General features: G+C 45.5%; 1 protein-coding gene across 2 annotated transcripts in view; it reads left to right on the top strand.

Annotated features, from left to right (window-relative positions):
• The window catches only part of AT-HF (HIS HF), a 110,798-nt gene that overhangs the window by 52,091 nt on the left and 32,181 nt on the right, over window positions 1-26,526 (top strand). For both annotated transcript variants that reach the window (XM_086523122.1, XM_086523121.1), the window contains exons 3-6: window positions 13,393-13,487; window positions 13,590-13,693; window positions 13,779-13,948; window positions 14,042-14,156. In XM_086523122.1, coding sequence (XP_086379248.1) covers window positions 13,393-13,487; window positions 13,590-13,693; window positions 13,779-13,948; window positions 14,042-14,156 — 484 coding nt within the window. The remainder of the gene's footprint in view (window positions 1-13,392; window positions 13,488-13,589; window positions 13,694-13,778; window positions 13,949-14,041; window positions 14,157-26,526) is intronic.

The following is a 26,526-nucleotide window of genomic DNA, read 5'->3' as shown; positions in this document are numbered from 1 at the left end:
ATGCTCAAGAGAGTAGTTAAGCAATTGTATCTACTCTTTCCATACAGAATTTAGCTAGAGAAGTTTGTGCTCAAGAGTACACTAGAAGACTTCTATGCTTGATATATGTGTTGTAGCCAGGTTGGTGGGATTGTTTAATCGTCCAACGCTACATTTCCGGAAGCATGTATATCTTGGATTCCCATCATAGAATATATATGATATCAGGAGGTATCTGCATGTATTATTGGCATGCAAGCGAGGTCGCTTGTAGTATTTCAAGGGTGGGGTGTGTCACCAGGAGGTGTATTTTTCCTGTTGCCTTCCGTAAATAAGTATTAGATATATTTATTTTATTTTTACTTGTTTGTCCCAAAACCCTTGAAAAGGTGCAAGTGGACATTGCATGGTCAGTGTGAAACGGTTGCAGCCAAATGGGTTTCTCACATCGGGGATCTAGGTCGGTCAGACAGGGACTGCCCGGGCCAGTTAGCACTGAATTCTGATGAGTATGGAAGCTCGTGTACGCCAAACTAGAATTTGGGCCACTAGTCAAGTCACTGCAACTTTATAAGTTGAAAGGGGCCAGTAAATTAACCCACATTGTAGATGTTGGTCAAATGGTAGTCGCTGGACGCAACTGTGTTCTCTTCCCTTCTCAGTGCTCTGTGTAAAGTTAACAGGTAATTGAAATAGTACCGCCCTCAACGTTGTACGGGCCGGTTATAGCGAGATTTAGACTTCTTTTACCTTTTTCTTGCCCTTTCCGAAGCTTTGCTTTTTGCTTCACTTTTTGCCTTTCTTGTCTTCTTTGCTCGAGTCACATGCGCTAGAAGAACTATCAGAAGAAGAAGAAGAAGAAGAACTGGGTATTCCTTCAAATCGAACACGCTTATCCTGCTTTCTTGCCGATTCAAAAGTAGACTGATGACCCAAATAACCCGGGAAGTCAGTGTCTTTCTTCTGCTTTTTGTCGTGCTTTTTGTGCTTGTTTTGCGCGTCAAAAAGTTGAGCAATTCGTGCATCCACCACCTCTTTTGATTCTTGCTCCGTGTACATCCTAAGAGTAGAGGGTTTCTTGGGTGGTTCTGTGGTCTGCCGCCACTACGAGTGCACCTCCTCCAAAGAGGTCTTGCTCATATATTTTGCCAATTTTGGGTCCTTTGCAAAATTGAGCATCATCTTTGTTGCATCGCCGATCAATTGTTGACGCTCCATCTCTTGACGCTCTGCCTGAGTAGGCGGAGGCAGGCCATACTCCTCGCGTGAATCTTTGTTTTGATCCCTTCCCGCATCTCCGGATGCAGAGGGAGTCGACTGATCTTTACGTGAAGCCATAGGTGCCGGAGGAAAAAAATTAGGGATCGGATTTCCCGTAGAAGAGAAATCGGCCGTGCTCTGATATCACTGTCACAGACTTGGACACTCCAAGTCGAGAATCTACCGCGACACCACAAACAATCACTTCAAAACTGTTCACAGTTCACAATTGATTCGACACTGGCCCGACGGAGTTCCATGGCTAGAGATATTGGCCCCAAAGACTGGCGCCCCTTTGGGTATTTCTTTTTGTATTAATCTATGTTCAAAGTACAAGAGTGTAGGTAGGCGCTCACTCTCATACTCTGTGTCCAGATGTTCTGAGATGTGAGGCCCTGCCCACAAATTTAAAGGTTACAAGGGATGCTAAAAGCACATAGCAGAGCCCCCAAAAGCTTCAAAGCTGAAAATCAAAAGCTTTTAAAATAAAGCAAAAGATTTCTCTCACAAACTCTCTTGAGCCCTAAAATAAAGCAAAAAGCTTCTCTGTCTCTCTCTCTCTCTCGTGTAGTAAAAGCAAGGCCCAAAAGCTGTCCAAATTTGCTACAATATGCGCTGCAATCTGCATTGGAAATCACGGAATTCCGTACTCTTGCCACGTGTCATCCCTGCCGTACACAGCGAGCCACGTCACCATTTCAGACCTGCCAGAGTGTGTGTGTTAGGGTTTGCCATGTCACCATTTTGTGACACTTCCCACCCTATTGGTCTTGCCTTTACATGACCGGCTTGGCATCCGGTGCCTTGCCGGCCCCTAATCCTCTCCATATACTACTGTTTACAGCCAAGTTCACATACTGTTTTTTCTCTATTTACAGCCCATCAGGGGTAGTGACTTTGATTCACCACCCTTCCCAAACCCTCTGCACCGCTCCAGACCCTGCCGGGAGCGTACGAGCACGCTGAAAAACGCTGGACAGCAGCGTTTTCATCACCTCGCAGTTGCGTTTTTGGGTGGACACAAGCCTCTTGTTTTGTGTTTTTTTACAGAGGATGAAGTTACCTCCTGCCAGGATACCATCCGGTGGTGGTCCGTGCCATCTCTCAGTGACTACTGCAGTACACGGTATCTTCGACATCGGCTTGATCATCTACGGGCGTACGATCCTTGGGAGATCCATTCATTCTAGCCATCATTCGGCGGTTGCGCACTCCAGAGGGGGTGGTGACTTGTGGTTTGCTATGGACACACCTATGCACTTGTCGGAGCAGTTCACACAAGATATGGCCATGCTCATGGCATATGGGATTCTGACATTTCCAGAGAGGACACCACCATCTTGGGTGGATAGACACTGACCACTTGACCTTGACACGTCAGATCACTAGCTTACACAGGAGCATCTACACAGGCAAGACGACGTAGATGGATTGGTCTGGCCTTTCCTCTTCTCAAAGGATCTTCACACAGGATGATTACGGTGCGGACAGCTTGGTCTGACCTTACCTGTTCTCAGAGGTCCTTCACAACGCAGAATGTTGAGTTTGGCTTTCCTCTCATCTTGGATTACCCTACTTACTGACAGGACACCACCCGTGGTGGTCTGTGCGGTCAACCGGTGACTACTCCAGCTTACGGTAGCTTCTACAGTGCAGATTGTTTAGTCTACCTTTCCTTGTTTTGGAGGACGTTTATGACGTAGATTGCTACATCTGGCCTTCTTGGAGTTCTTACACAGCTTAGCCACCTGGCCACATTGGGTTACACGTTCATGCATTGACAGGCTTCTGGTCATTCTCATGATGGCTCCTAGGCTTCCCCATTTTCTCTAGGCCGTTTGACTACAAACACCACAGATCCTATCGGGCAGGACACTTGCAGGTCTATTGGCACTTCTTTCACAACAAGGAGTTGTTTTCACATTCGATTTGGGACCTTCACGCAATATCTTCACCCTGTATTGGTGGAGTACAACAATTTGCTACACTGCTCCTGACGGCAGTTTACCATGGAACTCTCTCGGAGGTTGGGACATCCCAGACTACTGCAGACATGGCAGTAGACATCTTCATCATTTGCCTCACATCTTCGGCTTCGTACGGTTTGTCCAACATCGGGTGCTGAGAGGGGGTGTTAAGACTTACACCACTCTGTTGCTTCACAGGTCTAGGGCATGCATGTACGTCTAGTGTGGCTCCGGGCTCGCCATCCTTTGCATATGCATTTATGCTGCATTTGTCCGGCGGCCCATCTTGTTCAGGCGCCCTTATATATCTTTTTCCTTGTTGGGTTGTGAGGGCTTTTATCTGGCATTGCCCTACCTTCCCATGGGCACCTATATATGGGGCTAGGGGGGGGCACCCACAATCATAGTTTGACATACGGTTGTATTGCAGGTCTCTTGTTCTGGTAGTCATGGAGGGCTGATCTCCCCCTCTTCCCTACATCAGCATCTTGCTTTTGTGTGGTCTCTCTCTCTCTCTCTCTCTCTCTCTCTCTCTCTCTCTCTCTCTCTCTCTCGCTTCCGTATGCTCGCACTCTCATAGCTGTGAGTTGGAGAAAATGTCTCGGTAAAAACCCTCTTCATGCCCAATTCTTGAGTAGGCTCTATCCAAGTCCTCCCGGTGTCCATCTGAATCAAGTCCTGGCGGATAAGTCTAGTAATCTCTATCCGTGTCACAGTGAGAGAGAGGGCCTCCAAAGAGTACTAGAAGGGAGGCAGTCTGTCCATGCTAAGACCATGCATCTAGAATCAATTAGTCATGTCCATACTAGTAGGCCGTGTCTCCCTATAAGGCCAACTGCTGGGAAGACTCAAGAGCAAGCGGAGCATATCTGTTTTTGGGAAGGTCCCGCAAGTGCCTCAATCACCACCGAAGCAGCAACTAGGAGCAGCAACTAGCTCTGCTCTAATAATTTCATGAGGTACTGAGGCCTTGGATTTAATCATATAGGAAATCATAGATACCAAGGGCCTCTCCATCCCTTTCCATCGATTAGTGCTACCAGCTCTACCGTGACAACCAACTGAGGGCCCCCAAATCTACACCTACATCATAACTAAGGTCACCAAAGTATCAAAAAGCCAAAGTTTGGTTCGAGGTTCCTGAAACTGAACCCGCGAACACATCATCGCAAGTCTGCCCAAGGCTGCATAGGCTCTGGTCAATCAAGTCTTTGCTGCTCTTCTCAACGAAAAAACTGGCCCATTGAAAACTTCCCCAGATAAGTATACATCTCTATATACTCCACAACCTTCTGCCCATAGGTAAATGTGGGAGCTCCGGTAGAGGTGGCTGCCCCGACACTGTATATAGGGATGCTGCATATCGGCGCCACGCCTCCGGAGAAGTAATAGCTAGAGCGGGAGAGGATTTGTGAAAATGCAGTCAAAAAATCCTGACTTAGAAATAGCTGGTATAACTCTTGCTCAAGGCTAGCTAGAAAGGCCCTCTTCTTCCGGCGTACTAAATGCCGGAAGGCAATGCGCGATTGTCTATGAGTGATGACTCCCAGACAAACCTCTCTTTGTAGTCGGGCTCTCAAATCTCTGCACGCCTCATCATTCCAAATGTTCTAGGGCATAGTTTTAGAACGACGTCTCTACTTGTGCTGTTTATGTGGATAAGCCTCCCTGGCCAATCCCGTAGGGTCTTTGTCAGAATATGGGTGAGCTCCTCCAAAGGTCATGTTGGATCCTTTGTGTATAGGCATCTATAAATTCCCCATGTAAACAGGGTCCGTCTCCGAAGTGAAAGTATATCTTGTAGGACCTTCTATTCGTGCCCTCCGAGCTTTAGTAAACTGGAAGGAGATGTCCAATGTCAAAAGGGCATGTTCCACTGCTATCCCAATGGGCCGGGGTCCAATTGTGAAGTCCTCAATACGGGAAAGAAAACTCGGCGTGGCCATAATATAGTTCACTGTGCTAACCTTGTGACGATGTGGGAAGCAAGTAAACCCGGCGGCTGCTGGGAATCTCTGTAAGCCATTGAGTATGGCTAACCCATGTGCGGTGCCCATATCTAGCAAGTATCTCCCATTCTATGAACATTATGTGTCTTGTGAGCGTCTGTCCAGCCCCATGTCTATGGTGCCTAGCTCTCTCAACATCTCCTCCGAGGTATATAGAAGACTGTCTGATGGTTGCCCATTAGGGCATTGAAGTCCCCAGGAGAATGATATCCCCATCCCTAGATAACTCCCATATGCCATCATCAAGCATAGAGAAAGGAGACTCTCCTCTAGGTGACGCATAGGTTGATGTACTTGGAGCAAATCAGCATAATGCAATATAGAGAAATCTGCTTGCCTCAGCCTTCAATCTCACCCACATGTACCTGGCATGATCGTCTCTCCGAACAATATGTACAAGCGACTGCAAATCTTCCCTAAAAAGAACTGCTACCCTCTTCGATCCTCTACTCCCATGCTCAGATGTTGCATTTACTCTATTAGCTGTCTCCCCTCTGTATCCAGTCATGCATAATCTGGCCCGGGGCCTGGTGAGTCTCTAAATAGAACACAATATCTCCTTCTCTAAAGCTGTCCTCAAAGGCACCCACATCAAGCTTGAGAGACCCATTGCAGTTCCACATTGCTATTTTAAGTTTGGTCCCATAAGTCTCCAACCGTCATGTGGAGCGTTGCTCCTTAATGGCCACCTTCCCTTCTCTATAGAAGACTATCTTTCCTTTTTCCCCTGCTGCCCTGCATGTGGGCAAGCTGTGACAGTGAGATCATCGCCAAGGAATATGCCAGTCTTCTTTAATGTGGGCCTTTTCTTCAAAAACTCTTATTTCGCCTCAATAGTGGGAAAGCGCAAAATGAGAGCACGTTCCTTCGATGTCTCTCCAACACCTCCACTTCTTTTACCGACTATCATGCCTTTGTGTGCGTTGGTTTATCTATTCCCATCAACTCCATGAGCTCCCTTCTTCCTCGACTTTATCTCGATCTTTTTAGACCGGTAACTCTCACTTGTACAGCACGCGAGCGTTTCCGTTTTTCCTCTTGTAGTGTCATGTTGATGATGGTTGGTGTGGGGGTTGATGCCTCCTTCCCTTTTCCCTTTTGGCGACCTCTATCCACTTCTCTGCTTCATCCATCTTCTTCTGTGTCTTGAGGGCACCCATGTAGACGTCTTTGCTTCATGTTGCTTCTCATCCTCCTTGATTGCTTGCACTTGCTCCTCGATGACTTTGAGCTCTTCAATTACTGAGGGCTGAAATTCTCCTTCTTTGATCTCTTAACTTCAGCCAGCTCTTTTTCAAGGGCCAATACCTCCCCTTTGAGCGCGTCGGTTTCAGCTCGCGTGTCCTCTTTCTCCGCTTTCCATTGTTCCTCTTTGCTAGCTTGCTTTTGGAAAAAATCTGCCTTTATCTCCCTCCAACATTCCATCTCCGCTTTCCACTCCTCCATCTCTTTTTCCATCTCTGTGAGCCGTTTGTGTGTGAGCATGAAAGTCACCTTCAACGTCCTAGGGGGGTGTATTGTGTGTGGAGAAGCCATCATCTTGCGCGATGATTTTTTTTTTTTTTTGGGGGGGGGGGGGGGGGGTTGGGGGGGCTTCGAGAGAGAAAGAGAGAGAGAGCAAGGCGTGTGCTTCAAGCAAGGGCTGTACTTCAAACAAGCCCTCTACTTCCTATGAGTGGAGAGAAATGAAATGAAATGTTATATTAACGTCTTTAAAAGGCCAAAATGACCTATGAGAACAAACTGTTACAAAATTGTGAATCTGTACCATCTCTGGGTACAAAAAGACTAGAACAAAAATACTACTACTACTAGAATCCATCCTCATCTGCACTCTGGATGTCGAGAGAGTCTGGCTCGAATCCTCTGCTGTAGTCTCTGTCGATGCTGTGTAGCCCCTGTCCTCAATCGTGGCCGTCTGGATTTCCGTAGCTCCAGTGCTCGGTCGATGAGAGTACCGGTAGTGGTCGAATGAGTGTGGGCCGAGCTCTGCAGTGATGGCTGCTCCTTTGCCTGTCCATATCTAGTGAAAAGAAATCTGTAATTCGTCTCTGGACTGTGTCTGTCTAGCTCTCCCCAGTAAAGTGTCTCTATATCTGTGTAACTCAAGTAGATATAGCCCAAGACATCTTTGATCTTCATAACTCATGACCATAGAGAAAGGACCGAAACCCCCTCTGAGAGAGAGAGAGAGAGAGAGAGAGAGAGAGAGAGAGAGAGAGAGAGAGAGAGAGAGAGAGAGAGAGAGAGAGAGAGAGAGAGAGAGAGAGAGAGAGAGAGAGAGATGATGATGATGTATTTACGTCCTTGGGGGGCCAAAATGACCCATGGGACCCAAAATCTCATATATGAGACTCCCCCCTTCCCATGTGAAGGAGGGGACGTGTCACGATTCTGTGGTGATTTTGTTTGTTAGTGTGGTGTGATGTTCTAGCACTGTGGCAAGATAGATGCCTAGTGCTACTGGAGAGGGATGTGTTCTTGAGAGAAGCTCCTCAAATGTAGTACATCCTTGAATAAGTTGGGGAAAGTCGACCCGAATGTGTGCATATGCTGGACATTCAAGGGTTACATGTGCCTCATTTTCCAATGAGTTCAAGTTGCATTGAGTGCATCTCCTCATGTTTGCATCAATATTCAGCCATCCTCCCGTTTCACTTTTGAGCATGTGTGATCTTGTCCGCATCAAGTGGCCCGTCTCGCACGGTAAGACATGGGTGTCCTGATATGTATTTGGGTTTCCCCGGTCTTGTACTCTTCCCAGTATCTCGTGTTTATGTGCTTGCAATAGTATTCAAACTTGGACGTGTGCATTGCATTCTTCCATTTGCTGTGGAGGGCCTCAAGTAATTGTAGTTCAAAATTCAGCTCGTGCTCATGCTCGGTACCTGCCTCTACATGCATGTCCACATGTGCTCCCACATTCCATTTAGAGAACCATTTCCTGATGTCCTCAACAAGGCTAGAGGTGAGAAACTTGCTTTTGTGGTTCTTTTGCGGCTTACATCCTACCTCCCATGCTATGTGAGGCAAACGGTTATGAGGCATCAGCTTCACCTTCAAGAGATATCTATGCATTCTTTGCAAGGCAAGCATTTCCAATGGTCTTTGTCTAGTCTCCAATAGCATCACTGAGTATGGTGTTGTGGTTTTTATCCCCGTATGTCTACATAAGAACTTTTTCTGAATTTTCTCAATGTCATTCCATGTGCTGGCCGGAATACTTGGTCCCCATACCTCTACCCCATACAATAGCGTTTGGACCACACACGCATTGAAAGTCATGGACTTTATTTCCCACCTTCTAGTGACGCTTTGTTTGCACATGTTTTCAAACTCGTAATACCTTGCTTGTCCTGCTTCAATTCTTGTTTTTGCACATTTCCCCCATCTATGATTCGAGGGTATAATGATGCCCAAGTATTTAAAGCTGTCCACTGCTTGAATCTCTTGCCCATCATACATAAGGGCGGGCTGATCCTTTGATTTGTGTGTACAAATCGCCATACATTTTGTTTTCGTGACATTCACTGAAAGTCCTGTGGCTTCGCAGAAAGTATGTACCGCATCCAAAAGTTTTTGCAAGAGAGACATGCTATGCGCTAAAAGAACCACATCATCAGCATAAATGAGGAGTAGCAAAGTAATGAGACCTATGTTTGGTGCATCTCCATTATCTTAAGTTGTTTGGTAGATAAAGTCCTCAAGCTCATCTATGCATAGCCCAAATAATGTTGGGGACAGAGGGCATCCTTGTTTGACCCCTATTGTGCTAAAGAACTCTTTGGAGAAGCCTGTTTGCATTTTCAGTTTACATCGAACCGCATGGTATAGGCGTGCCACCGCAACCCTCAAGTGTATGGGAACCCCAATGGTCTCCATGCGGGACCATAACCCATGACGAGGTACCGTATCAAACGCTTTCTTAAAGTCCACAAAACAACAGTACATAGTTTCCCCTTTGAGTCGCGCCTCTTCCATCATAATCCGGATTGTAATCAAGTGATCTATGGTACTATGTTTTGCTCTAAAACCTGCTTGACCGAGAGCCCTCTTTCCACTATTTTCAGCCCATGTGCTAATATCCTTTTCTATCAGGCTCCCAAAAAGTTTTGCCATGCAAGAGCCCACCATGATGGTGCGGTAATTCGTGAGTAGGTTACGGTCTCCGCCTTTAAACAAAGCTTTGACCCAATTCTCTTGCCAATCTTCAGGCATGCCTTGGTGGATAGCTTGATTCATCATGCAGTATATCCATTTCTTGGCTTCATTGCCCGACCATTTCAGCATTTCGGAGTTGAAGTGCAAAATGTTAGAGGCTTTCCGAGTGGTTAGTTTTTTCAAACCTCTCAAAGCCGCTGCAAAAGTTATAGGTTCCTTAGTGTCAACCTGAATTTCAGCATTCATCATTATTTGAGCATTGGTGGGAGCATAGAGTGTTTGTGCATATACATACATTTCGTCCATGCTGAAATTTCCCATTATATCCTCCTTTTTTCCTTTCATGTTGCGGCATGCTTTCTTGGGCTCTTTCTTAAATCTGATCACCTCTTGCTCCTCCTTCAAAAGTTCATGCATCCTTCTCTTTTTCCTTTTCAGCATCTTGTATTCCTTGGTTGCACTTTCCCACTCCTTCGTGGACTTATTGAAGCACTTTAACTTGCGTTTTGCTGCTTTACATTCTGCATCAAACCATGGGTTATGAGGGAGACCTTTCACTTGTTGGTGATTTCTTTTAGATCGCCCCATAGTGACCTCTGTAGCCTCTTCTATTGCTTGACGAAAGGTAGCCCAATTTTCTGAAATGTTTTGGGACATGCATTGGCTACTCAATAGGCTGTCCAGAAAAGTGGCATAATCGAATTTCTTTGTGGCTTGCATTCGATATGCCCAACTTGTCGCCTTTTGGATGCGTTGTGTAGGCATGTGTGGGAGGTCTAGACATACATGAATTGAAGTATGGTCCGAGTTCGGTGACCGAGCCCCAATTTTAAAGTGTCCAATTAAATCCAATGCATTGTGGCTAACTAACGCATAGTCATTAGTGCTTCTTCCATGGTTTGATGTATAGCATGTGTATGTTCCGGAGCTTGCAAATTTCTTGGTGCCATTCATGACTACAAGTTGCATAGAATTCATCATGGATATCAAAGCCGAACCTTGGTTCATTCATGAGATGAGCTCATGAGCATCTATCCCATATTGCATCTAATACAAGATCGCCATCTTTGTCGGCGGGATGGGTTGAGTAGTCAACCAATTGAACCTGTATGTTGGCTATGCGAGCATTAAGATCCCCGAGTATCATCACTGCCCCCTGTGATGTGTAGGTTGCAATATCTGTATATAGGTCGGCAAAAGGGTCTTTCTTGGAGAGATTATGCAAATCATAGAACGGGGATTCCCGATGTGGGATGTAGCATCCCGCAATGAACATTGATCTCCCAGATGTACAAATCTCAGCCCATATGTATCGTTTGTGTTCATCTATCTTGCATATCTTAACCTAATTTTGCATTTCCTCCTTGTACATTATAGCAACACCCCCTTGCCCATGCATCTTAGTACCACGCCACCAAACCGAGTGTGTTATATATCTTGGAATACTTGGCAGTCTACATGTGTCCTGTTCCCACGTTTCAAGTAGAAAAAGTATGTCTGCTTGTGGTAAAACCTCTGCCAATCCTTCCCCTTTGTGCCAAGGGAAACCCCGGCAATTCCAACTTGTGACGTGTATGTTCGTGGTCCCATGGGTTTCCTCCTGTCATGCTTCTGGTGGTGTTGCCCCTGTGGGGGTGGTGTTCTTTTTCATTCGTTCTTCATATGCCTATCTTCTTTCCTTTTGTTTCGCGGGTGTCCTGTCTTCACTGATGTAAATTGGGCTGTCCCTTAGATAAATGCGAGCATTTTTGAGTATGATGGCTCTTTTACGTGCATCCAACATTGTGCATACAATTGCGCGATTGTTCTCAGGTCTCTGCTTACCCACACGGTGTGCCCCATACACCACTACATCATGCATGCCAAATGTGTTTGCAAGGAGGTACTTTCTCATTGTCAGATTCGGGTATGCCTCGGATCACAATATTCATACTGCGTTTCTCTCGCTCATTATACTCTGTGTCATCTACATTTGCATACGTCTCATGTGTCTGCGGAATGGCATTTGGAGTACTTCTTACTACATGTGCCCAGTAGGTCGTATTTCCTGTTGCATTATCACTGATGTGTGCAAGCTTCTCGTCGTGTGTAGCTAGAGCGTCTTGCACATTGGAGACCTGTTTGTTTAATGCATCTTGCAGGGCCTGAATTTTCTCATCTTGATGTTGCATTTTCAGATTCTGTATTTGGATTGTGTGCTCCAATTCCTAGTTCTTTAGTGCAAGATTTTTGATGTCTTCACCTTGCTTCATCACCATTTCCTGTAAGGATGAGATAAAACCCCAAATGTCTTGCATCGAGCATAGCACCGATTTCTCGGTTCTTGCACCTGTGTCTTTACCTGTCCCTGTATTTGTATTTGTACCTGTATACATCTTGGATGGGGGTGTTTGTTTATCCTTTGCATTTGGCATGTTTCTTGTCGGCAGGGTAGTTTTCGTACGACGTACGGAACGTCTCGTTCCGTACTGCGGGTCACGTACCGTCCCGTACGTTTCGTACGTTTTGTACGTTTTTTTTTTGTTTTTTTGTTTTTTTTGGTGGGCAAAATTCACAATTGTGAATGGATTACATTGAGCAGCCCAACTCTCTCTCATGCTCTAGCCTCTTCCTATTTAAGCAATGCCTCTCCATCTTGTTCTCCAACACTTCCAAGCTCTCAATGCTCATTGCTCTCAAGCTCTCAATGCTCATTGCTCTCAATGCTTGTCCAACCTCCCCTTGTGCCTCTTTTCACTCATTGAGAGCGGACCGTGCACTTAGTGGCCGGCCAATCGACGTGAGGTGGGAAAAAGCAACCTTGGTGTGAGCGCAAGGCCGCCAAGGGGTGCGCCCGCGGAAAAGAGCAAAACTCGGGTGAAGAGAAGATCCTTCTCTAACACAGATTACAAGCGAAAGAAGAACCTCAAGAACCCAAGAATGAAGACTCCCAAGAACCCAAGTTCCTCGTGACCTTAAGAACCCAAGACCACAAGAACCCACGACTTCAGTGGATGGTCATCACTCGAAGCGGAATGGATACTTCGCTTGGAGGTGATGAGCATGAGAGAGACGAAGAAGAATTTTCCCCACCAGGAGGTTTTTCCGACCCTCCCCCTTCCCCATCTACGCCAAGGATTGCACTAACTCCTATGGAGGAGTTGGAGCCGATGTTTATGGATAACAAGTTAGAACGCGAAGCAAGAAAAGCAGAAATTGATCGTAAGTACGAAGAAAGAATGGCAACCATAGCGCGTGAGCGCAAGCAAGCACGCTTGGAAGCCAAAGTAAGACAAGTCGAATTTGATAGCGAGAACAAAGTCAATGCTCCCATGTTCTAGCTCTCAAGTGACAAGCTCTAGAGACTAGAGTCTTGCCTCTCCATCTTCTCTCCATTGGGTCTCCCATTGAAGATCTCATAATGTCAAGTTTCTTTAAGTGTAAAGTTTAAACCCAAGGGCCTGAGCCTTAGACGTAAGAATTCTTTGTTTTTTTATTTTGAACGTACGTAACGTCATCGTACATCTTAATATTTTTTAGTTCGTTTAGTACCGCACATCATCGTACGTGTACAAAACGTACGGGACCGTACGAGACCACTATGCTTGTCGGTGACGATCGCACGGAGAAACCACTTCTTGAAACCCGTAGGTTGACTGGTTCACTCATTCATATGGGGTTCACCCTTGCTGCAGTGTTGCGCACAGGTGTCCACGGCAGTTCTGCGTAGGGGGCAATGGCGGCAGGTGTGCTCCACAACAATGCTGCGCAGGGGTGCTGGGCTGTTGAGGACTGTGGCGAGAGCAGTGGCGAGCAGCAGGCAGCTCATGGAGTCCCGCGCGAGCAGCAGACTGTCATGGCCTGCTGGTGTGCAGGGCCACGTGTAGGCAGGGCTGCGCGCTGCGCGTAGGCAGAGAGAGAGTGCAGCAGACGACGTGCGCAGAGAGAGAGAGAGAGAGAGAGAGAGAGAGAGAGAGAGAGAGAGAGAGAGAGAGAGAGAGAGAGAGAGTATTGACTGAACGTTGAGTCTTGTGCAGGTCAAACAACCAGAGGATATCATAAAGGCAGACCGACTGATTTTTCCAGGTGTCGGGGCTTTTGGTGCTGCAATGGACTTCCTTACCAAGCAAGGGTATTGAGAGGAGTTGATTGATGCATTGAATGCACTAGGAGAAGTGCTAGCATCTTTAATAGTATTCTCAATAGTCATCATTATTTCTTTTGTTAATTGTAGATTGGTGGAGCCATTATGTGAATTTATAAAGCAAGACAGGCCATTTTTGGGAATTTGTCTTGGTATGCAGCTTTTGTTTGAAAGCAGCGAGGAAAAAGGCAATGGTAAATTCTATTGATTGATCCGAGTTAAAGTCAAGATCTCTTCCCTTTTTCTGCTCTTGACTCTCTTTTTTGTGACATTCCGCAGTGCAAGGCCTTGGCATCATTTCAGGTGTGGTGGGACGGTTTGATTCCTCGCAAGGGCTCAAGGTGCCTCACATTGGGTGGAATAGATTAAATGTCAAAAAACCTTCCAGTTTGTTACATGGTATAGAGAGACATCATGTGTATTTTGTGCACTCTTACCGTGCTATGCCTGTAAGTATCACTTTACTTGCTCAGCATTAGGCTTATCAGTAGCTAGTCTAGGTGAAACTATGTCCTTTATTAATTTAGCCTCACCTTAAAAAGTCTGCAGCAAACAAAGACTGGCTACTTGCCACTTGCAACTATGGTGAGGACTTTGTGGCTGCGGTTAAGAAAGGAAATGTCCATGCAGTTCAATTTCACCCAGAAAAAAGTGGAGGTCTGTTTTCTCGACTGCATAAGTTGTTATTTAATCTCTCTCTCTCTCTCTCTCTTTATTTAATTTATTTTTATTTAATTAATTTATTTTGTCATTTTGTCATCTTGGTACTCTGACTTTGTATCAGATCCACCACATTGTAACTTTCTGGTCTCATAGGTCACTTTGGCCTTTTGAAGACGTTAATATAACATTTCATTTCATTTCATCTCTCTCTCTCTCTCTCTCTCTCTCTCTCTCTCTAGATTGTAGTAGTAGTAGTAGTATTTTGTTCCACTTCTAGTTCTTTTCTAGTTCTTTTGTACCCAGACATGGTATTAGATTCACTATTTTGTAACTGATTGGTCTCATAGGTCATTTTGGCCTTTTGAAGACGTTAATATAACATTTCATTTCATTTCTCTCTACCATATCCCCCCCCCCCCCCCCCCCCCCCTCTTCTCTCTTTGTACTACACATTGTACTGGGCACCCTTTGTATTAGCTGGCACATCCATACAGTCCCAGCTTGTAGTAGTAGTATTTTTGTTTCAGTTCTTTTTGATTCCGGACATGGTATCAGATTCACTATGTTGGAATAGCTTGACGAGGACAGCAGTGACAATGGATTTACCAAGGGGCATTGCATGGCTCAGCCTTGGAACTCGATTCCTAGCTAGGTGGCATTTGCCTTAACATGCTTCAGCTAGAGAGAGGCATGTGAGCGGCAGAGAGGGGCAATTGGTGCTCCCAATACTGGATTTGGACCTTTGTGTTAGAGTCCACTTCATTGTTGCTTGAATTAGTGTAACAGGGAATGGGCGGAACACAACCCAAACGTTCTGAAACGGCGTTCCGGACGAGTCCCATTCCCGAAACGGAGTCGAGAACGGGGGGAACGAGGCGGAACGGGTAAAAGTAGGCATTTGGGGCTGTTTGGGGGACATATTTGGTGCAGTTTGAGGGCAGGTTTGGGGGCAGTTTTGGAGTTTATTTGGGACTAAACTGAATGGAGGTAATTCAAGCTTTAGTTTAGTCGACCGTTCCGGCCCCGTTCCCGTTGCGGTCCCCCCCCCCCCCCCCCCCTCCCCATCCCGTTCTGGACCCTCCTGTTCCCGTTCCCCATTCCCGTTCCGAGTAACTATGGTTTGAATCCGTGTGTCGAAGCTCAAAGAACATTGCATCTGGCAAGGAACCAACATGACACATATAAAACACTATGGATGTGCTTCAAACAATCCATTTTTGTTGGCTGGAGTGTGGGACAAGATTTGTTCCAAAGTTCATTTTCATTTAAAATCTTGGAAACACTATGGATGTGCTTCAAACAATCCATTTTTGTTGGATCGAGTATGGGACAAGATGTGTTCCAAAGTTCATTTTCTTGTAAAATCTTGGATGTGATGTGTTCATAGTTCACGAATGGGGACCTAGTGTGGTCAACAATTTAACTTTCTATAAGGCATCCAATGCTCAAGATGGCATTCTTTTTAGGTGACAAGTTGGTGGTTGCAAATCCAAGGTGTATCCGGTTGTAGATGCACTATTGGGGTGTCCATGGTAGCATTTTCATTGACTTGGTCTTCCAACATATGTCCACTATGAGCTGTGTAGAGGGAGTTAAAGTTTATGCATCTCAATTGAATGCCTTGGGCGATTCCGTTATTTAACTTGTCTAATAGATATTTATGTTACTTATTTGTTATGATTCTGAGTAGGGCGATTTGTTGAGGGGGGTTCAGAAGGCCCCAAGTTAGTGTATACGAGGCACCTCTGTCCCCAGTGTATACTCATCGAATTTATTGCTAAGTTGGTTGGTTCAACAAACTCTCTCTCTCTCTCTCTCTCTCTCTCTCTCTCTCTCTCTCTCTCTCTCTCTCAACCACGATGTGGACTCTCTATGCGACGCTCATTTCAGCCATTTTTGAGCATCGAGAGTCACTTATGACCTCCACTCACACCACGTAACATGTTCATTTGGTCCCATAGGTCATATTTGACCTCCGAGGACGATAGTAAAACTCTCTCTCTCTCTCTCTCTCTCTCTCTCTCTCTCTCTCTCTCTCTCTCTCTCTTGCATTCTCTTCCTAACTCTAGGATTTAACATCGATGACTTTGACAATTTCACCCTCAACAGGAAACGTGATGTTTCACCATGAAACGTTTCAATCTAATGATAGAGCACAATCAAAGGTGGGACGAAACATGCATATAGGATTTTGAAAGGTCCTAAAACCTCAAACTATGGTAACTTTTTGTAAGCGATATGGCATGTGTTTCACTTGCTCAATGAAACGTTTCAAGGCTCGAAACTATTCACTTGTCCGAAACCACTTGAAACGCGTTTCATGGTGACCATACCCACACGGCTTGTACCACTCTCTCTCTCTCTCTAGTGTTTTCCTCTCTCCTCTTCCCTCTTCCACGCGTTTTCCCTTGCTACCCACCGTGACATAAAAGCCCGTTTCATGGGTGTGAAACTCCGAATCCTTGAAACTTGTTGTCTAAACTTACAAAACGTGGAACCAGGAGTCTTGCGTATGGCATTCACGCATGTACAACCCCCCCCCCCCCCCCAAGTATATGAATATACATAAATGCACATGCATAAATACATACATACATATATGTATTTTATATATATATATATATATATATATATATATATATATATATATATATATATATATATATATATATATATATATATGTGTGTGTGTGTGTATAAACACATAAAGACGTATACGTATGCACGTATACATACACATACATAACTAAATTAGGTCATACATATGCATATAGACACACATACACACACACACACACATAGAAATGTGTCCTTACATTTTTTATTTGAATGTATCATGAAACTTGTTTCGCTTTTTTAAATCCTTAAAATGAAACGTTTTAAAACATCGAAACCACAAAAGAAATCCTATCACTTTATTTGACAACACCTTCCGTTGCACTATGAAATCTATATCTTTAGTTTTTGAGCAGGGAAAATTGGATCTCTTGTTGTCGAGTCATACAACAAGTGCAACCTTAGAAAATGCTTTAGCCAAGTTGTAACAAACTTGGGCATCCCAAGTCTAGAATGTACCCCTCAAAAGCAGGAGGCCCCACAAGCAGCCAATTCGATTTGCAAAGATCCGTATAGTCAGTGGGATTTGCGAAAATCCGTACGCCCTGCCGCGTCAGCAGCCTCTTCGCTAGCCCTTTTTATCTCCTAGTCACTTTGGGCCCCTCGGCAATAATCCTTAAGTTGGGACAATTTGATAAGTGTCTTCTTGGCATTTGTCTGTGAGTTGGCATGCCATGTCATCAGTTTGTGACATATTCCCCTCTTGAAAGAATGGTAATTGCCCTCGATTACGCCTGCAAAACAGACGGAGGCCATAAACCAATTCTGGAGACACTAAAAAGTATCGACGCACTAGACACGACACATCTAGCACTTGTACAAAGACGACAATCACATCACTTTACATGACATCACAGGACATCACATGACAGATCAAATCAATCACATAAAAATTCATTCCAAATCTCAAACCATGATTGCAGCAACGTATGTAGTAATCACATCAAGATCCATCCCGGACCTCACTGATGTCTGATGAACTAGTCCTTATTGCGATCAAGCCTATAGAGATTTTCAAGACCGAAATGATGCAGCCATTTCGTCTTTCAGTTCTTGCACTCAAAGAAGTCACATAAGAGAGTACAAATCATTCATATTCAATTTCGGGAATTCCCATGTCATAAAGTCATACAGCAGAATATTGTCAGCATAGCAGTATCCCTGAAATCCAAAGGAAAATCAGTGACTTTATTCCATTGAGGTGTGTAGCAAGGAAGGGACCTTCTTAGCACCTTTGATTACTTCAAATGGCGCCTTCCCCGTTGAAGAGTGAACCATGTTATTGTAGGCAAATTCCACTAAAGGTATATATTTTTCCCATTGAGTCTTCTGCTCAGAGATGTAAGACTTCAATAAATCCAAAACCAATGAATTGGCTATCACAGATTGCCCATTTGTCTACGGGTGGATGATGACGAGAACTGCAACGGCGTGCCAATGTTCTCCCAAATAACCTTCCAAAACAAACTCGTGAATCGGGAATGTTTGTCGGAGACAATGGTCTCAAACATCCCATGTAACCGAAATATTTGAGCAATGAACAATCTCGCTAAATGGTCCGGCTTGACTGTTTTCTTTACTAGAATGAAGCGAGCTTGCTTACTAAATCTATCAATGACAGTCCAGATGCCATCGTGCCCACTCTGTCTTTGGGAGATCAAAGATGAAATCCATTGCAATACTTTCCTAGGGGCGGGTGGGAATGTGTTTGCATGGTCCGGCTTGACTGTTTTCTTTACTAGAATGAAGCGAGCTTGCTTACTAAATCTATCAATGACAGTCCAGATGCCATCGTGCCCACTCTGTCTTTGGGAGATCAAAGATGAAATCCATTGCAATACTTTCCTAGGGGCGGGTGAGAAAGAGCTATTGGCAGTGATCCATGCTCTTACACGGTGGCGACACTATTTACTCGAAGCCGACGTTTACAGATCATCAAAGTCTACGCTACTTCTTGTCACAGAAGCAGCTTTCGGACAAGTAGATGCGTGGGCGAACATCTTGTCATAGTTCCACTTCCAGATTGTCCATGTTCACGAACAGAAAATTTAGTGGCAGATGCATTGTCTCAGAAGTCCCTAGTCTTGGCTATTTCCGCGATTCATCATAGAAGCTTCGAGGATTTGGTTGACCAATATGAGTACGCCACTGATCCTGACTTTGCAGACATTTTTACTCAAATACAGAATGGGGAGACAGTTCCAGGGCTTTCCATACGGGACGGCTACCTTATGAAGAAAACGATGTTGTGTGTTACATAGCCTTTGAGGGAAAAGGTCTTGACTGAGTGCCATTGTTCAACTTTTACAGGTCACCGCGGCATTGATACCACCTTGAAGGGTGTGGAGCGTTACTTCTATTGGCCGAGACTCAAAAAAGATATGGATGAGTTTGTTCGCGGTTGTTTAGTATGCCTGTCAAACTTGACCTTTTGGCAGAACTACTCAATCTGCTCTTTGAAAATGACCTTCTTAAACGAAGAGGTCGGTAGAAAAGAATCCTAGAATCTTTCACAATAAGCATCCAAAGGAGTGTACCAGGGAACGGGTGGAATGCAGCCCTAACGTTCCGAAATGGCGTTCCGGATAAGTCCCGTTCCCAAAACGGAGTCGAGAAGGGAACACCGTTCCGGAATAGGGTGTAACTGGAACGGTGTTCCGGAATGGGGGGAAACGGGGTAGAATGGGCAAAAGTAGGCATTTGGGGCTGTTTGGGGGCAGATTTGGGACTGTTTGAGCGCAGGTTTGTGGCCGTTTGAGGGTAGGTTTGGGGGTAGTTTTGGGGTTGTTTAGGAGCTGATTTGGGACAAAGCTGAATGGAGGTAATTCAAGCCTTATTGTAGTCGACCGTTCCGGCCCCGTTCTTGTATCCCCCCCCCCCCCCCCCCCCCCCCCCCCCCCGCCCCCCCCCCACGTTCCCTTCCCGTTCCGGACCCTCCAGTTCCTGTTTCGAGTAACTATGATCCAAAGTGTCACCCTTGGTCATCCGAAGATGGTTCCAAGCGGTTCTCACATCTCGTTCGTACTCATGGGTCAACAACCAAGAAGAAATAAAGAGCCGTTTGAACTTCAACCACTTGGTCGGGGCTTCTCTCCTCAAAAGAAGAGTGAACCACCATGTTCTTGCATTTCCCTTCAAGAACGATGCTACCCTCCTGATCTTGGAGTGCTCTGAGTAGTGCCCTCCAGAGAATGCTATATCAAACTGCTGAATGAAAGCCAAAGCCTTGGGAGCATCGCGGAATCCGGAAAAGGATTCAAATTTCACTGACTGTCCACCCTCTTGAAATTCCTTAGTCTTATTGTTCTTATCTTCGAGGAAATCATACTGTTTGGCTCTGTAAAAGTGTTTCTTCTTTGCATAAAACATGTGATCATCAGAGTCTGAACTGTCAAAGGATGACTCCTCAATAGAACTATCAGAAACTGGTCCGAATCTTGTCTTCTTTGCCTTTTTCTTGTTCTTTCCAAAACTTTGATTCTTGCTTCGCTTCTTCCCCTTTCTGTCCTCCTCGAGAGAGCATCTTCTCCAACTCACGGAGGACGGCTTTGTGACTAGGCCTGGATACATGGATATACACTTATCTCATGGGATACGCACATCCTAGCATCAGCTTCAAATCGAGACCGGCAGATTTCGAGGAGTACTAGCAAAGGCAAGGATATGTCACTTATGTTGTATAGAGCCAGAAACAGAGCTACAGTACATGTCATTGTCCGGTGTACTATGAGATACAAGGCTGCTTCGAGTGTCTGTTTAGAGAGAGTTTTGGACCACTTTCTAGAGCCATGAGATACGAGGACTAGAGGTGTCTCGAATTTTTTTTACTCGAGCTGCGCAGCTATAGAGAGAGCTTGTTAAGGACATCAGGAGAGAGCGAGTCTCAGAGACAGACCACATGTTTCTTTACACCAGCCAGTGAATAGCTAGAGGAGCAACAGTCACAGTAGATTTCAGATCCCACCTACACTAGAGGTATGTTGATTGATCGAGCGATCGAGCTAGGTAGATCCAGGCGCCTACGACCACGAGGGACCTCACAGCATCGACGGAAGTTGCAGCAGAGGATCTGGATCACTCTAGCTCGACATGGAGGACACCCAGTCAGTGTATTGACCATGGAGGATATTGATAAGTTTCGACAGCAACCAAGGCGATCTCTTTTGAGTTAGATCCACCTACCTCTGTTGATTTGTATCACTCATTGTATCAGCTCTTAAATTACCACCCCTCTGTTGATTTGTATCACTCATTGTATCAGCTCTTAAATTACCACCCCCCCCCCATTTGAGACCTTTGTACTCTTTTTTTATACTCAGACATTGTATCAGATTCACCACTTAAAACTTTTTGGTCTCATAGGTCAGTTTGGCCTTTTGAAGGAGTCATATTTTTTTTCATACGCGTGTGGATGCCCAGCCGTACATCCATACTCGTCCGAGTACGGAAGTGTACAGAAAGTGATTCTGTACTTCATTCCTTTGAGGCTCCATCTCTCCACTTTTTGTTCTTTGTCCACATGCCTTTGGGCCTTAGCCAATCAAATTTGTTTAGTTATGAATCATGATGGTCATTGATTGATTGGTGTACCGTGTGCACTGTGCAGACAAGCTAGTCTCTAAATTCTAATTTCTAAAGTTTCTATGATTTTGTGTTTGTGTATAAAGTTTTAAACATGGTGTAGGCTTTTAAGCATCCTATGTAGAAGGCTATCTGACGTGTGGAATTTCCAGGTAGTCTGATCCATACTTATTCCGTATTTCCGTACCCGTGTGCGTCGATTTGTGGTTGACGTATGGAAAAACTATGGAAGCCGTTAATATAACATTTCATGTCATCTCTCTCTCTCTCTCTCTCTCTCTCTGCTCCTTTTCATGTCATCTCTCTCTCTCTCATCCATCTGGAGGTGCAGAATTACTCAAAGCTGTGCGAAAAGTGTCCCAACTTTCCGGCAATGTGATCAACAGGAACATAGCTCTAACAGGTTCATCAAACTTGACACCTTGAGCTGACAACTGACTGTAGATGGTGTTGAATTCATTCAGATGATTGGACATAGGTGTCCCTTCTTTCATCTTCAAGTCAACAAGCTTCTTAAGCCAGTATACCTGTGAAGCTGCACTCTGCTTCTCATAAAGATCACTCAGCTTTAACCATGCTTGATAAGCTGACATCTCGTCTGCTACATTGAAGTAAACGCTTTTTGCCAAAGTCAGCATAATGGTAGAAAGTGCCAATTCATCCATTTCGCTCCATTCATCTTCGTCCATATCTTCTGGTTTTATCCCCTTGAGCTTTATAGGTCTTATCTGCTTCTTTTGTACCAACACGTGCCAAATCTGCTGCTTCCACAATGGGAAATTGGTTCCATCCAGCTTCTTGATATTGTAAAGAGCAGTGTCCTGTGATCCAGTCATAGCTACGCTTCACAGTAGTTTACTTTCTTGGGAGAAATTCGGCAGAGTTTCCCCTGTAAACTGACCTCTGAACCAATATCAACCTGTCAAATGAACCAAGAAAGCTTCAGATTCTGCATAAATTTCGGCAGAGTCTCCTTTGTAAAATGGCTATGGTGTACTCAAAAACAGACCAAAAAACAGCTCAAAAAAATATTGTCTCTCTGACACTGTAAGCTGGGTAAACCTGTGCTTCACCTGTACTGTCTCTCACTGTCCTGTCACTGTCCTGTAAGCATAGACTGCGACAATGCCTCAACGGCAGTAAAGCGAAGATGCAATCCCAACTGTCTAACTCACAGTCAATACATCCTAGCTGCCTATCTAAGGGTGCTCGAGGGATCGCTCCAAGACGTGTATCACCGAAAGGATCTCAACATTCGAGAATCCCCCAGCTCAATAAAACCTCACTCGACCCTAACAAAGGCTGCAGTAAATTTGACAGTACATAGACTTCCCACAAAGTCATACATCCACAAATTTCCCACTGTATGTTGTAACCACTACGACGGTTGTTTGCTGCGTGACTCACAGCCAGCAAACCCTCAACAGACATACATCATCTCTGACAATACATCCCATGTGGAAGTACCTGCAATGTCGGGATGAAATCTGGAATATCAAGCAGCAAACACAAGCTACCTGATGAACTAGTGGATGTCGCCTACAGTCTGTGTGTAGATACGCCTGTGTCGTATGTCACACGCCTCCAAGAACTGTGAGCCGTCCTTCGATGTGTAGACAGCCACAAATCAACACTCTGGGAGTGTCAATATCCTTAGCACCTGCAGTCGTAGGCCGAAAACCCCAAATTTGCAGTGTCGGATCTGCACCCGTCGAGACCACGTAGTCGAAAATGGCCTGCGCAGACCTTTGTCGAAGCCGAACGGTGGTCGAGATGACCTCAAAATGAAATTTTGACAACACCAAGTCCTTCGGGCTTACCCACGAGATTTGGGGCCGTGTCTTCGCCTGTCGAATTTCACTCCAATCTGAGTTGGTGACTCTAGCCTCCTGCAGTGCTACCCCGAGCCTCGATCTGAGCTCTGATACCAGTTGAAGGAGTACGAGCGGAAGTGCGACGCGAGAGAGAGTGCGAGAAGAAGAGCACAACGATATGGTGAACTCGCTCTACTGTAATGTGTAGAGCATAGTGAGTTCTTATTAGGTTTTTACAAAAGAATATGTGTATATACCTGGCGGCCCGCCCACTTACCTGGGCGACCACATTGGGCTTTATACCCCAACAGTGTGTGTGTGTGTGTGTGTGTGTTCAGAGGCAGATTACAGATTTCTTTAGATCACCTAGTGGGTAGACAGAGGGGTAGACCACTCAACAGAGCCCAGATATCATCACACCAGAGGCACGCCAATCGATCAGGCTGCTGAACTAGGGAGATCCAAACACTTGCAACAGGGGGATACCTCGCAACATCGACGGAGACTACGAAAGAGGATATGGATCACGTGTGACGCTAGCTCGACATGTGAGATGTCGAGTACAAGTACTTACCATGCCAAATATCGACTTTCTAGAATGACATGAGCACTTGTATCCAATGGTTCTTCAATTTCTTCTTCCTCCGACTCCTTGCCATTGAATTTCTCTATGGTATCCACACCTATCCACCTTCTAAGATCAAGGTCTTTATCCACTATAGAATGGCAAAGAGCTTACAACTGCATCATTTGACAATTAGTTGCTTAGTTCACACCTAGCAGTTTAGAATTCTATAGTACCCCCTTTTCTAGTACCTTTTCATTTTTGGGACATTGTATCAGATTCACCGCGTTGTAACTTTTTAGTCTCATAACATTTCATTTGTGTGTGTGTGTGTGTGTGTGTGTGTGTGTGTGTGTGTGTGATGTTAATGGGAGCTAGGGAGATTAAGACGCCCACGAACGATGTCACGTGCACATCTAACCCTATGTGCATGTGAAGAAGCTACTTCATGACAAGGGTTCAGTTAGCTTAGGAAGTGTTCTGGCACCTTTGTGAGTCTGTTTGCAGACCGTGCATGTCCAGGCACTTAGAGTAGTTGCATATACTCTTGGTTGCACACAGTATGATCATCAACATTACCATCAGGAGCATTTTACATCGCACAGAACCTATTTTCCCTATTTTAGCCATTTTCACTTATTATTAATAAGTGACTGTTGGGAAACTGGGTAGGGCATTTTTGACAAGGAACTAGATAAGAAAACTAGCGGTAGTAGTATCTGGCAGAAGAGGCAACAGATAGCATCTGGCAGTGCACCTTCTCAGCAAGACCGGCAAGGGAACCTAGCGTTTTCAGCCACCAAAGACCAGCCAGCATTTTTCAGCAATTTGCAGATCAGCCCCAACGTTTTGTAGTTGCAGATCAACCTGGTCTTAGTAGATTTTCAGCAGATCATCTACCGTTTTCCAGTTGCTGCATCACCTAGCGTTTTGCAGATTCTTGGCGACGGTTCAGCCCATAGCATCAGCATTTTGTATTTTCAGCAGTCAAACTCCGCACCGCAGCTCCCAAACCTCGCAGATCTCACCTTCCCGCAGCAGATCCTCGGCGCACGGTCAGATCGGCCAGCATTTGCAGATTCAGCCCGCTATTCGCAAATTTCAGCATCTGCGTTTTCAGCGCATCATCGTCGCGTCGTCATCACCGCCGTTGTCACTGACATAGAGTCAGAATTCAGCAAATACAAGATTTGCATATTTCAGCCCCTAGCGTTTCCAGATTTCAGCCCGTCTCATCGTCGTCGACATCGTCGGCAAGTCCATTGCATTTAGACCATTGTACGAGGATTTTGCAATCAATAGCATAGACGTCTCTCTCCATAGAGAGTGGGGCCGTTGGAGGAGGGTTTGACAACATTCTGGTGTCGTATTCCTCGCTTTCTATCTCTCAGTCTCAGCACCTTCATTCAGTGTTTATCACTTTGTTTGTGATCATTTGTACTCTTTCACTAAAGGAATGGAAGGCTCTCCCTTCCATAAGTAAAAGGAACCCTTGAGCACAGTTTGGAGCACTCATCTTGAGCAAAGTTTAACATTCACTTCCGCTGCACCTTACATTGGTATTCGAGCTTTGGCAGTGTTCTGTATCACTCAAGGAAAGAACCACTTTTTTTTGTTTTGCTTGTTGCGGTTGCACGTAACCGAAGTCCACTTGGGCGTGTCGATTCCTAATCGTGTTTTTGATGAGTGACAGGAAATCCAAGAAAGAAGGGCTTCTCTAGCCTCCCGTTGTTTCTCTTTTCACTCATTGAGAGCGGACTGTGCACTTAGCGGCCGGCCAATCGACGTGAGGTGGGAAAAAGCAACCTTGGTGTGAGCGTAAGGCCGCCAAGGGGTGCGCCCGCGGGAAAGAGTAAGAGAAGATCCTTCTCTAACACAGATTGCAAGCTAAAGAAAGAACCTCAAGAATCCAAGAACCGAAAGAACCCAAGTTTCTCGTGAACTTAAGAACCCAAGACTTCAGTGTATGGTCATCACCCGAAGCGGAATGGATACTTCGCATGGAGGTGATGAGCATTGAAGTGGCGAAGAAGAATTTTCCCCACCAGGAGATTTTTCCGACCCTCCCCCCTCCCCATCTACGCCAAGGATTGCACCAAATTCTATGGAGGCTTTGGTCAAGACGATGATGGACATGGTGATACGATAAGAAGCGCAACGCGCCGCCTTGATGCGCGAGCGCAAAGAAAAAACGACAGCCTTGGAGCGTGAGCGTGAGCAAGCGTACCTGGCGGCCGAAGAAAGAACGACAGCCTTAGAGCGTGAGAGCGAGCAAGCGCGCTTGGCAGCCGAAGAAAGAAAGGCAAAATTGGATCGCGAGCGCGAAGAAAGACGGTTAGCCTTGGAGCGTGAGCGCGAGCAAGAGCGTTTGGCGGCCGAAGATAGACGAGCGGCCTTGGAGTTAGAGCATGAGGCGCAGAGAGACCAACGCATGCAAGAGTTGGTCCTACAGGTACTCACCTCGAAGCCCGAGCCGGTCAAAGATGTTGACTGTGCACCTAGAGGAAGTTGACAAAGACATGCCCCTTTCCTTCAATTGGGTCGACTTCCAAGACAAGCTCGAGGCGCGGTTTATGCCTCCTCAATACCTAGCGCGGTTGAAAGAAGATTGGCGCAACCTCAAGCAGAATGGTATGCCAGTCATGTCTTTTTCTAACCGTGTTTTGCAGCTCGACACCCAATTACGCAAATTGGATGATGAGCGGAAAGAGGCTTTTTTCTTGGGTTGGACGAAGTCTTCGACCCCGTGGATCTCAACAAGGCGGTAGCAATTGCTCTCTCCTAAGAG

Source organism: Adiantum capillus-veneris, chromosome 11 (assembly GCF_014529385.1).
Source record: "Adiantum capillus-veneris isolate H3 chromosome 11, ASM1452938v2, whole genome shotgun sequence".
In the NCBI taxonomy this organism is placed as follows: domain Eukaryota; kingdom Viridiplantae; phylum Streptophyta; class Polypodiopsida; order Polypodiales; family Pteridaceae; genus Adiantum; species Adiantum capillus-veneris.
The sequence above is the reverse complement of the archived record's forward strand: the minus strand, read 5'-3'. Positions and strand labels throughout refer to the sequence as shown.